The 13,354-nt window shown below is 43.9% G+C and overlaps 1 protein-coding gene across 2 annotated transcripts in view; it reads right to left on the bottom strand.

Annotated features, from left to right (window-relative positions):
* si:dkey-22o22.2 (neural-cadherin) overlaps positions 1 to 11,396 on the bottom strand; it is an 85,891-nt gene extending 74,495 nt beyond the window's left edge. The window contains exon 1 of one of the 2 annotated variants that reach the window (XM_054781432.1): positions 10,201 to 11,396. In XM_054781432.1, the coding sequence (XP_054637407.1) occupies positions 10,201 to 11,110 (910 nt within the window). In that variant the 5' untranslated portion in view covers positions 11,111 to 11,396. The remainder of the gene's footprint in view (positions 1 to 10,200) is intronic. The other variant, XM_054781433.1, reaches the window with a different exon arrangement.
* Between the last annotated feature and the right edge of the window lie 1,958 nt (positions 11,397 to 13,354).

Here is a 13,354-nt window from a genome sequence, read left to right as displayed (position 1 = left end):
TGTGCATGCTAGCATTTACTATATGTGTGTGTGTGTGTGTGTGTGTGTGTGTGTGCTAGGTTTGTGAATTAAAATATGACAAATATCATAGTGGCCCCTCACACCCTTCAATTTTTTGATATGTGGCTCTCGTCCCTGGCGTACACCATCACTTCACAATAAAAGGGGACATTACGGCGCCTTTCCTGACTTTGTGGCATATTTCCAGTGTTGTCTGTTTGTAATGTGCCCGGTGGGAGCTATTATTAATATATGGCAGGAGGATGGATCACATTCATTCTAAATCCCGTTCAGGCGTACCATGCCCCGCAAAGCCCCCCCACTAATCAGTGGTCGTCGTGAAAACCTAAGGTGAAACAGAACGAATCGGAGCAGGTGTCAGTGACTTCGTATCAAAGAGCGAACATGGAAACTCCTCATGCGTCATCGCCGTGCTAGTATTTGTGTATGTGACATGTTTTTAAAGCGGGTCCATGTGGTGATAAGCATATGGGTCAGGCATCCGGGGACTGCTGGCAGCTGGCTGAGTGTGTATGTGATGGGATGCCATGATTGAAGTAATTACAACAACATTGCTGCCTCCTCCCTCTTGTATTTGTGTAATTTAATTAACAATAATTAGACCTGAAGTCATTTGGTAACCTGGCAACAATACAAACAACACAGAAGGCAACACTGACAGGACACAAATAGAATATCTGGAGCACGGTGAGGAGGTTCCTCAAACTCAAGTGAAGTTTTCCAACAGTTCTTGACTTCCAAATGAGCCGGGTGCCCCGGAGACAATGACGAGCGTCTCAGCTGGGAGCAGATAAGCTACAGGGCGGAGGTCACTTTCCCTTCTTTCACCCTGCAAAGGGACTCCCCGAGGGGGGTGACCACTCGGGGTTTGAGAAGCATACGACCCGCTTGAGGCAGACAGATACGAGAAGGAGCGGCGTGGTGGAGACTGGCAGGACGGGCTGACTGTGGAGATGAGAAGCTTTTAAAACAGGATTCTCCACCCGGCGCGGATCAGAGAAGGTCGGCATGTTGAAAACGACTCTAATAAAGTCTACTGCTCGCTTTAACTTTAAAAGTCAGGGGTGTCCAAAGTGCGGCACGGTGATCATTTTTTGGCACGCAGCTCATAATAATATGCTCAGCTAACAATAATAATCGGTAATGGAAATATTGATCAACAAATCATGATAAATGAACATGCTATGACTAATAATAAAGCAATTGTGGAAAGTATTGCTATATTCATCACAATTTGTTGATTATTACCCGTAGTATTTTATTTGAATAATTAACAAATTATGAAAACAAATAATGTTTTTATTTTAATAACCAACAAATGTTTGTCATGATTTGTTGATTATTAGTAGTAGTACTTTTATTTTATTTTATGTTAAGAAAATAAAATATAATATATATAATATAACAAAATACTACAAATAATAATCAGCAATGGCAATATTTATCAAGAAATTATGATCGATATTAATTAAATAAAAAAATCAAATAAAAATACTACAAACATGATATTTCATAATATTTATACTGTATCATAATTTGTTGGTAAGTTATTGGTAATTACCATTTTTATTTTATTACTATTTTAACATTATTTCGATATTTAATATTAACATTAATTATCATTTATATTTGTCCTTTAAAATAAACAAGTGTAAGTGTGTGCGCTCGCCTCGCAGGAGCCCACCAAGGGGGTTGGGGGGTTGGGGGGGGCGTAAACATGCATACAACACATGTGCAGCATCTAACACATCTAACAAGCAGCAAGGCGCAGCTGGGCTCCTCGTTTGTATGTTAATTGTTGAGGGCATGCTGGAGGGGAGGGGCGGCTTCTGTGATGACCTGAGTGGCATCATGTTTTTATGTGTGTGTGTGTGTGTGTGCGTGTGTGTGTGTGTGCGTGCGTGCGTGCGTGCGTGTGTGGAGGCTAGACTGTGAGGAGAGCTGCGCCACTTGACTGAAGGGAAAAGACGCCTCATCTGTGTCACGTAATGTCGTCTGAACAGCTTTCGTCATTACTCACTGTGACACACAACGGTCCAAAAGTCCAAGCAACGGTACACAACACACTTCACATTTTACAACAAGTACAGACGTTGATTAGAGCATGTAGACCATGATTGGAGTTTCCATGGTTACTGCACTGTTTGCCTCCCTGCATAATGGCCGCTGCCGGTCGACCTTGTCCTACTTGGTGAGCAGCCTCGCCCCAGGCTGCAGCTGATTGGTCGTCAATAAGCCATTAGAACATTCCAGGGAGGCCAAAGTGAACAGAGCGGAAGTGTACAAGCGGACTGAGGACGGGACGCTGTATAGCGCCCCCTTTGGGACCATGACACTCATTGCAGACAAGTCAAGCGCTTGAAAACAGTATAAAAGTTTCATCCATGCTGCTGCTTGGCTTTGAATCTGCTTTGTCCACAAAATAAAACTCTTCCCACATTTCACTATTCAACTCCTCTACGATGCAAAAGTGGCATTTAATAATGTTCTAACAGTAATTTGTGTCCCTGGAGCACCAAATGTGAGAAAAATCCAACATCTCCCTCACTTGTTGGCTTCGCTTTTGCGGGAAGAGGCCCTCAAACGCTTGTCTTTTTTTAAGTGGACGTCATGACAGAATAACCTCCTTCCTCGTGGATATGATACGTCTCTAACTGGATGAGCCCCCCCCCCCGGTGTATACGCCCGCTGCTTCGCTACCCATCTTAAATGAAAACGTGGCGCTCTCCCAACAAGACGCGGTAGCTGTGAGTTTGATCCTTTCATTTGTCCTCACTGACGAGGCTAAACCAGCTTTGTAAACTTTTGTTGTAGTTGACAAAGCAACTAGTTATTAGTGTAATATGTAATATTACATCTTATTCATCTTTTAAAGAAGAAGCTGCAAACGCAGGACAGGGCCCCCTGAACATAGATGAGCATGAGTGACTTAACTAACATTTACGCCACACGTGATGCATATGGAGGATTGTTTTATGTGTGTTGCTGCTCTGTTCTCTTTTAAAAGGTCATTGTGGGAGAGCGTCAGCATGTGGCCACCATCATTTATCCCGCGGCGCTTTGCACACACTCGCAAACAAAACAAGAAAAAAAAACACGTGCCTATCGAGAGTGCTGTGATCAATGTTTGTGACAATGACAGACACACAAACACAGTCGCTGTGAAGCGCGGCAGCCTCCGGGACACACACACACACGCGGAGTGGTGGCAGGTTGCTTCTCGCCTGCAGCAAAATGCACAAGTAAAGACAATATCGAATAAACAGCAGCGACAAACCTCCCGCTTCACCTCGGGGGCCTGCCAACTATGCAAAAGCTGCGACACAGCCGGACAGGTTTGTGCGTCTTTATGCGCGTGTGACTGTAAATATTAGCGGCTTCATGAGGGACGCTGCAATCACGGTGTGGACGACTACATCCTTTCATTGCAGCATGCAGATAATAAACATGTCTTGTTATGCAAGCAGCCACTATCTCTGTCTAAATTCTCACACAAAAAGGCGATACTGTACTCCTAATAAGGAGAAGCTCCTGTAGCTTTCCTGGATTTCCAGTCTTTCTGTTTATTTATACCAGGCAGTTACCATTAAGAACCGGCGGGGCGTAGCAATTCCATTCATTATATGACTTGACTACGCTGCGCATGTGCTCGTGCATGAGTGAGCTGAATGTGTGCTTTGATTTTGTGGATTACTTCCAATCTTTATGTTTATTTTTTGTGCGCCTGTTGAAGGTTATTATTAATAAATGGCAGGAGGAAGGCATTGCATTCATTACATGACGTGACTGTGTCATTTATTTGTTTTGCTGTTCGCGTTTTTTGCTCACTTTCTGCTATTGCGTCATGGCCAATTATGCAAATGACACGATGACGTCATTACGGCCCTACCAGTCAATCCCACCTCCACCACACAAAGACTGCGGACCTGTGGGAAACACTGAGCGTACTGAATGTGGGTTACCTACTAATGCATCTGTTTATTTGTATTGTGCAAGTTGGGGATCATCATGAACAACTGGCAGAAGGAGCGGTCGCATTAATTATATGATCTTAATACATTGGGCGTGCACTCATGCATGAGCGATCTTAATATGGGCTATAATTTTGAGTCTGTCTGTGTATCAGGGGTTATCATAAATAACCGGCAGGAGGAGCGGTCGCATTATTTATATGACTTGAATATGTCGCGTATGCGCTCATGCATGAGCGATCTTAAAGCCTGTCTATTTCTTTTATACAAGGTGGCTGTTATCATGAATAAGCGGTGGGGGGAGCAGTCGCAGTAAGTATATGACCAGGATACGTTGCGTGTGCATTCGTTCCTGGGCAAACTTAAAGCGGTCTTCGCTTTTGTTGGCGATTTTGTGTCTGTCCACTTGTTTTATTCAAGGTATCGGTTATCATTAATAACTGGCAGGAGGAGGGGTTGCGTTAAATATATGACTTGAAGACATTGCGCGTGCTCTCATGCATGAGCAGTCTTCACACGGGCTTTGATTTTGTGGATTATTTTGTTTCTGTCTGTATTTTATGCAAGGTGGCAGTTATCAACAAACGGCAGGAGGAGCAGTCGCATTAATGCCGTGCCTCAACTATGTGCTCATGCATGAGCGAGCGTAGCATCAGCTTTGACCTTCTGGATTATTTGGAGTCTATTGTAAAAGTTGGAGGATATCGTTAATGTCTGGCAGGAGGAGCAATGACTTGAATTATACGACACAAGTACATTCAGCCTAACGTAGGCTTTGGCTTTTTGGATTATTTTTACTCGTTCCGTTGTACTTGTATCGTGCACGGCGGCGAGCGATGGCCTCAACCCATCTGCACTGTGCTTGCGTGTGCTCATGCACAAAGGATCGCGATAGCTTCTTCCAAGCCATGACGATGAAAAACGGAGCACGCTAAATGCAGACACGTTAGCTGGAGGCTGACGTTCGGTTCCTGTCAATCAAAAGTGATCATTGCGGTCTTCGTGCAGGCAGGAAGTTTGAATATTGGCTCTCATCCCGATGCTGAGCAGCAGTCAGAGGGTGAAAAATACTTGTTGGTGGTGGTGTGAGGAGTTGTGTGTGAAATAATAATCAAAGTGAGCCTCTTTCTCTGCTCCATTAAACATCAATATGAGCTATGTTTTTCTGGCCGTGTTTTCTCCAATTCAGCTCATTAGACGCCTTTTGTCTCAGCGCCGCACTGATCTTTATTTGGCTGAAATAAGCCGCTCTGGAGCGAGAAAGAACAACTTTGCTGGATTATAAATGACTACATTTGTCTCTGTGATCAACTCCCTTTTTTGTCTGTGAGAAGAGTGCAGCAAAACAAGCCAGGATCCTTTTCTCTTTCTGTTGTTCCTCACAACGGGGAGGAAAAGCGCCAATTAACAGTCTCCATCACGTCTGACCATACAAGGTATTGATTATCATATTGATTATGATCTTTTTCAGGCGTGTCCAAAATTACACACATAAAGCCAAGGATGGAGGGGGCACTTTGATATTCTTCATGATGCTAAAACCAACCCAACGTAGGTCAAAATATGCAAAGCTAGTTGAAAATATTGACACCTTAACTATTGTTGTACAGTGGAACCTCAGTTAGCCTCCGCCCGGGTTTTCCGTCAAAAATGCAGGCCAAAAATGTTCTGGTTAGCGTCCGATATCTTCTCGTGTTAGCAACTCATTCCATGCGTGTGCATGTGTTAAAATTCCCCCACAATGCGCAACCTTCTGCACGCTAGACTCCTCCACGCTCTCTCGCTTCCTCCTTCCTGTCATGTGTGCTTCTTCATTGAGATGATCCCTGCCGAGCGCTTATCAAATGCACTTCTGTTTTTATGGCTCAAACGTGTTCTGAAATGTTCATGCATTAGTGCAGAGTTGCATCGTAGTTAAAACACTGCGTGAGTACAACTGTGCTGTGTCGTTGATGTATTTTTATCACAAAACATCCTTAGCTTCTAACAAAGAAGCTAGCTTGCTAACAAAATGGCAGCCGGAATCATCAGCGGTTGACTCTCAGAAACGCTAACATAATAAAACAATTCTAAGTGCATATAAATGATGAATGAAAGGGATAAATGAACATTGAAGGTTACTATAACCTTCACTGAAGACATGATTCCTGATGTGAGCGTTCCCAAATACGTCATATGTACAGTACACACCAGACCATCTTCCTGTTTTGTCATGAGTTATTTCTTCAATTCAAAGCAATTCCATTGTGTTTTCCACCTTCCTTATGAAAATGCCGCCGCTTGAAACTTTCTTTGGCTGCATTTCGGGTTACTGAGGTGATAAACACTATTGAATTCAAGAAGCACATCATGGCAAAACAGGAAGGTGGTGTCCGTGTGGTGTCTCGCTGCCACATCGGGTCTTTGGGAACACTCAATCAAGAACCACGCCTTCAATTAAGCTAAAAGTATTTATCCCTTTCAACCACCATTGATACTGTATGCATGTATGTACATTTGGAATTGTTTACTGCATGTTAAACTGCAATTGTCATCAAGCAGATGCATTCAAAGACATTGTGATGATATGTAGTATTGTACACTGGCCCCTAGGTATCAGTAATCAGTTACTGTAATGTTGGGTGAGACACACAAGCACCACACTTGATCGCCGGACCAACAGGCTTTTATTGCAGGTTTGAATATTCTCCAACAGACACAACAATCCTGACGTCACTTCCTGTCAGTCCCCCTCTTAGCTTCTTAAACACCGGAGCACATTTACAGCAACACACGAGTCTTATTTCCTCATTTAATGTCTACTATATTGAATAATAGAGTTAAAGGTGACTATGGGGTGCTTTTTCATGTCTAGAGTGCTCTAATAATGTTAAAAATCGTATTTAATATGACCTTATCAAATTTTCTATACTCTAACTACGAAAATGTTCCATTTATAAATAAGGAATCCTACTTGGCGAAATTGTTTGTATCTTATATGAAGCTTAACCCTCCCACCATTTCCTCGTCTCTCTGCCATTCTCGTTGCTCCGCTCCTGCGCTGCTTTTCGGTTACTTATTTCGTGTTTGCCTTTACTGTGAGTACCTGATTTTTGTATTTTTGCCTGTGAACTACTGCGCTCCACATGAGCTGATTATTAAAGACTGCATTTCTGCCGACTCAGCTTGGGTCTCTGCATCCCGGGGTCCGGTCCAATACGCAAACGTTGCCATAGGAGGACGACTGAGACTAGACTAGAAGACTGCGGTCCAGAGGGCGACCAATCACACGTGGTGACACATCCGCCCTGGTTCCCACTAACAAAATCCCAAGTGACAAAAAGCAGAGCGTCTCAATCAGCGCTTCGGTTTACATCACGTCCAGCGGCGTGTCCGACAAATCACAAAAAGACGCAGCGAGCGCGGCCGTCTGCTCTAACCCAAACAAAGCTTCCTGTCGGGGGCCCGGGGAGGAGGGGGGAGGGGGGGCGTCCCGTTTAAGCGCCTGTGAGATGTCCAGGTGAGCAAACACGGCTAATTTGTGCAAATAAACAGCAGGGATGCAGCGTGCTCGCACTGATTTGAACAAATGTGACCTGGATGCTGGCCGCCATCGTCACATGTGCCAGTCGACTCTTTGCCTAAACATTTACTTTGGTGGTGGCGGCTTGGGGGCGGGGTGTTAGGGTTCTTTTTTGGAGTGGAGGTGGGGGGTGGGTCACAGCAGCATCTGGATGTCGTTTCATCTTGTCAAACACTGACGTCGACGCCAGACTCAACTTTAACACTCCACAAAGTTCAGATGAAGACCGCGTCAGCGACCAAGTACGAATGGGATCATTTGAGTTAAAAAAAAAGAGTAAAAACAGTAAAATGGTCAAATTAATCTATGAGTCTGTCTCGTATGTTAAAAAAAACTCCAGTACTCCAAGTACAAGTCACAAAGTCACACAGTTTTAGGCCATGCCAACACCAACATGGATATTATAGTTTTATGCTAACAAATGTATTTATTTTGACCATGCATTCATAATAAATATATAACACTAAGTGATGAAAAAGTTAATAGTTGACAGAAACATTGTTCAATGATGAGTACAGCATATTTAAAAAGCATATTTTTGTCCTTAAAAACTGATATTTTGGAGTGAAGATTTCCCAAAACTGGTCCTTCAAGCGTTTGTGTACGGACGGGTAAAAAAGAGCTTTTTGGTTTGTGTCGTCAGAAATGTGTGACGTTGGCTCATGTTGTTAAACCTTATTTAACAACACAACACCAGTAATTAAGTTCATGACCAACGGAATTCGTTTTGGCCACACGCACGAGTCGGGCTGTCACGAGACACCCAAGTAATCCCTCGTTTGTCGCAGTTAATTGGCTCCAGATCCGACTGTGATAAGTGAATTTCTGCAGCATAGGATTTCTTATTCAGAAATGGGATATTTTCGTAGTTAGAGCATTGAAAACCTCTTTAAAACCTTCTAAATTATTTTTTTTTACATTTTTAGAGCCCTCTAGAAATGAAATAACAGCCCTATAGTCATCCTAACACTTAAAACTTTACATTTTTTCCCAAAACAGTAGACATAAGAGAAAATAAGCCATTTGCGACATAAATAGGATTTGTGTTCATGTGTTTTGCTGTAAATGTGTTCCGGCGCTAGGGCAGCTGAGTGGGGCGGACCGGAAGTAACATCAGGGGTTAGAGTTAGCACAAATAAATCATCTGGTCATCAAGTCTGGTGCATGTGTCTCACCCAACAGTACAGTAACATTACTGACACCTAGTGACCAGTGTGCAATACTACATACCATCACGTCTTTGAACGCATCTTCCGACTGCCTTATAATTGTACTTTAGTTAATTTAGCCATTTCTATGCATGTAAATACGTCACATTTGCTTAAATATGCTTTTTTGTTGTTTTTTTCCCAAATAATAGGCCGTACTCTGTGAAGCCGCAAAATTCAAAGGGCAGAGTGGAGGGGGATGACTGTATTGATGAACAGAAGCCTAAAATGCCATTATTCAGGTTTCTGATTTGACAAAATATGCGTGACAGGCGGTGAATGTGTTTTATGTGGCGCTAAAAAGGGGAGATGTCTCTTGGTTTAGAGTGGGAAATATATATAGAACACGACAGTTTGCCTTCTGTTTGGTGGATTGATTCAATTGTGGTATGTTCATGTTTCACTTGTTTGTGTCTCGTAGCACATTGCTTGAGGTGCGTTCAAGGACCAAAATCGTAACGCTTGACGACAAGCGCTATCAATGAAACAAAGACACAAACGTGTAAGAATTGTGAGCTTTTTAACAGAGACCCTGACGCATCGCTTTTCTCAACGAGCAGGTGACTCCGTGGGCCCCGCCCCCATCTCGAAGCACTCACAGATGGCTGTCTTGTTTGTAACATTAAAAAAATAAAACCACACAAAGAAGCGACAAAAGAAAGTTTGTTTATAGTTCTAAACATATTTATTGGCCTTTTCATGTTTTTACTCACTTTTTGTCTCCCACGACGTTATTTCTCTCTCCTACATCATCCTTTCCAATTACATGCAAATGCATCATGGTCCGTTACTCACGTTAGACGACGATGTCCCAAAATATTCGACCTTTGTTTTGCAAAGAAGATGGAATTTGAGATCAAAAGTCAAATGAAAACGTAGTGATTGGGCAGTGATGTCATGTCATTATGAAGCGTTTCTCTCTTGCTATACCGCTCACGGCCACTAGAGGGCTACTGCATGATATGTTGTGATGTATTACAAAGTCTTCTTATTTCTTAGTGGTGTAAGATTACAATACAGTAATGTATAGATGTTTTATTTAGGAATTATTTATCATATAATGAGGGTGTGTTTGATGAAAGTGAAAATAGTGTGTGTTTATTTGCTGGCATCAGAGTGCCAAACAACAAGAACACACACTTGCCACAGCAGCAGTGTGTGAAGTGTGCTGAGGTGTGTTTGATGCTTCACACACACGCACGCACGCACACAACAAGCTTAAATAGAAAACAACAACACCTCACAGAACCAGAGAAATGCTGCCGTTAAAGTCTGTTCAAATTTAAAAAGACCGCAACTATTTGAGAAATAAACTTAGTTAAACCATTTTCAACAGTCCAATCATTCCAGAACACAAACATGATCTATGGTGCAGCAGAACCAACTTCAGACCCGAATACTCACATTGAAAAGGTACAAAAAAGTCAGGTGTTCTTACCTCTGTGTTTTTGGACCTTGACCAGAACCTCCGTGGGCTCATGCAGGCCGCTCGCCAGGTACACTCGACCAGAGTCCCTCTCGATCTGGACCGGTGAGTCCACGTCTGATATCACCTCGAACCACGGATGGTCGAACTTCTGGTCCGGTACCGTGAAGACAAGGTCTCCGATCCCAGCCTGATCCGGGATGGTGACACTGTAGGCCATCTCTTCAGACAGGGTTCGCTTGGTTCTCCTGGACCGGCGGAGGACCACGACGTGCAGGAAGACCGGGCCACCCACCAGCGGCTCGTCCCCGCCGTCCCTCACGTAGAGCCGGGCTGACACTGTGCTGACCCCCCTCAGGGAGCCCACTAGCCTCACCTGGCCGGTTCCGGGGACCACGTGGAGCAGGTGAGACTCGGGCCGGGTGTAAAAAGTGATGCGACCGTTTCTGTCCGCGTCCCCGTCCTTTGCATGGAAGTGGGCCAGTTCGGTGTCGAGCAGCGTCAGTTCGTCCACTTCCACAGTCTGGTTCCCTCCGGTGAAGCGAGGCGTGTTGTCGTTCATGTCCGACACCTCTACCTGCACGTGAACCGGACCCCGGAAACACCGAGGAGGCAAGTCCACTTTGAGCTCGTACATGGCGATGAACTCCCGGTCCAGAGGTTTGGACGAGACCAGAACCAGGTGGTCCCGGTGTCCGAGGACGAGCCGGAAGTCATTAGCGTAGTTTCCCTTGAGGGTGGCTTTGAGCAGGTCCTCACCGGGACAGACACCGGCTAGGACAGGCACTGCCACCCCGTCCACTGGAGTCCCAGCTGGGGAGTTCTCCAGAATTCGTCCAAAAAAGTGTCCACGGCGAGCTGAGACAGGACGAAAAAGAAGAAGAAGGACGTTGAGGAGGACAAGTGAAGTTTTTCTGGCCATGTTACCATCAAAAACAACAAAAAACAAAGAGACTTCCAAGTTAAAAAATAAAATTACGTGCGAAAGTGGCGATTTAGCCTCATTTAACTCCTAAATCCTCACTGAAGAGCTCAAAGTCCATCCTGTGCACACCTGAACTACACCTCACGAACATGATCAGCCTGTAAACGTATAAAAGTCTTTCATTCAATCAAAGCTGCTGAATTCGAGTGTATGTCCAGAGGTTTGTCCTGGAAGGAGGATGGAGGAGAGTGAAGCGGCACCCCCAGCAGCCTCCATGTGCATCACAGGCACCGCCCACACTACTGCAGGTGGGCCAATCGAGGAGCAGCAGCATGCCGGAGTGGCAGGGAGTCAGCTGATGGAAAGAGAGAGAGGAAAGAGTTCATTTCCATAGCAGCTAATAATATTAATAATAAGAATGATGTCACAAGATGTCATCTCGTGGCAATTCCAAATAAGAAAAATGCAATTTAAATGTCTCTTTTTATTCTTCACCAATTCTAAATAAGTGCCACAGGAGCGTACTGGAAGTGTGTTGTTCAAAATCAAGGCTTGATGCTGGAATTTAGAAACAAAAGAAAGCATACCAAAAAAATAATAAAAAAGGAAAAAAAAGGTAGCTGGGACGGAACAACAAGGCAAGGCAGGAAGATGCAGCGTAAACAGAGCAATAGTACACAACACCAAGAGTAACACAATAAAAAGCATCCAAGAAGCGGAGCAGTTCTTTCGGTGACTACGGTACATGGAGGAGTCATGCACAAGGAACAATCCAACTCTTTCCTCTTTTTTTGCTTTCTTTTGTTTCAAACTGTCCTGTCCTGTCCTGTCCTGTCCTGTCCAGCCATGAGGGCAGGACAGCGCCTTCCTACCATAGCTGCGTGCTTAAGAAGCGCACTGATTGCCAATCAACTACAGGTGTGCCTCTACAGGAGGGCAGAGTACGTGGGAGACAACACTGCAAAATAAGAGCACTGAATGGAAACACGGGACGTAAGAATTAACACTGCTTCTCTTCTTTTTACACTTGTTTGACACTGAATAATGTTAAAATGTGACTTAAAAACTTACAGTAACATTTTAGATTCACTTCTTTTAATCCTTGTGTGACACTTAAGAACGTGAAGATCTTTTTGTTCTCTTTTATACTATTAACACTGCTTCTTTTTACACTTGTGTGACACTTAAGAATGTTAAAATGTCACTTAAAAGTTAACATATAATCCTATAAACACTGCTTCACTTCTTTTTACACTTGTATGAAACTTAATGGGCGCCACACACGGGAGGCGACACGCGATTGTGACCAGCTACACAGGTGAGCAACGCATTCGCATCCAGAGCGAATTGTACGAGTCTCTCACGGTTTGATTGGCTGTCAAATGTGGAGGGAATTTCTGGGTATTAAAGTAGTTCAAACAAGGAAAAGCGGCCGGTGTTGCACCAACGAGTTTTTCAACTTTCTGGGATCGTGTCGCACCACACGCAAACTTTCCACTTGGCTGGATGGCGACGCGCGATAATCGCCCTATCGCGCAGGTTCCATTGAAAATGAATGGAGTCGAGGCGATGTCGCCTCCCATGTGTGGCGCCCGTAATGCTAAAACATGACCTAAAAAGAAAGTTATCGTTTTATACCATTAACACCGCTTTGCTTCTTTTTACAATTGTATGACACTTAAGAATGTTAAAATGTGACTTTCAAACAAAGTTAACATTTTATACTATCAACACCACTTCACTTCTTTTTGCACTCTTCACACAATTAAGAATGTTAAGATGTGATTTAAAACATCACCTGTACACTTAATAAAGTACCTAGCAAAGTGGCTGTATTAGTCATGATCACGGCTGAGCAGTCCAGAATGTACTTTCTGCTCGTTAATAAGTAAAAGCGGTCATTAGGGACAATCTGGCATCAGTACAAGCGAGACAACACAACTGTGTTGCATCAATACGCACTGATAGCTACCGTCAGTCAAACACTGATTGGTTCGCTCCATTGTTGGCCTGTCGGAAAGGCCGTTGGCATTTCACCGCCATCCGTCATCCACAGGGGCCATGCATGATGTTTATTGTTCAGTATGCATGTTTGTAGGTGTTGTCTTCAGTGCTACTATTTCATCACTCATTTGTGTGTGCTGCCACAAAGCTCAGCTTGAAGCGGTGATCGATAGCTGTGTGCGTGTGTGTTAGTGTGTATGTGTGCGCAGTAATGACAGCAGCCTGAAGTGCTCATCT

The sequence above is a fragment of the Dunckerocampus dactyliophorus genome, chromosome 7 (assembly GCF_027744805.1).
Source record: "Dunckerocampus dactyliophorus isolate RoL2022-P2 chromosome 7, RoL_Ddac_1.1, whole genome shotgun sequence".
NCBI lineage: Eukaryota > Metazoa > Chordata > Actinopteri > Syngnathiformes > Syngnathidae > Dunckerocampus > Dunckerocampus dactyliophorus.
Note: the sequence above shows the minus strand (reverse complement) of the source record. Positions and strands in the feature narration are given on the sequence as shown.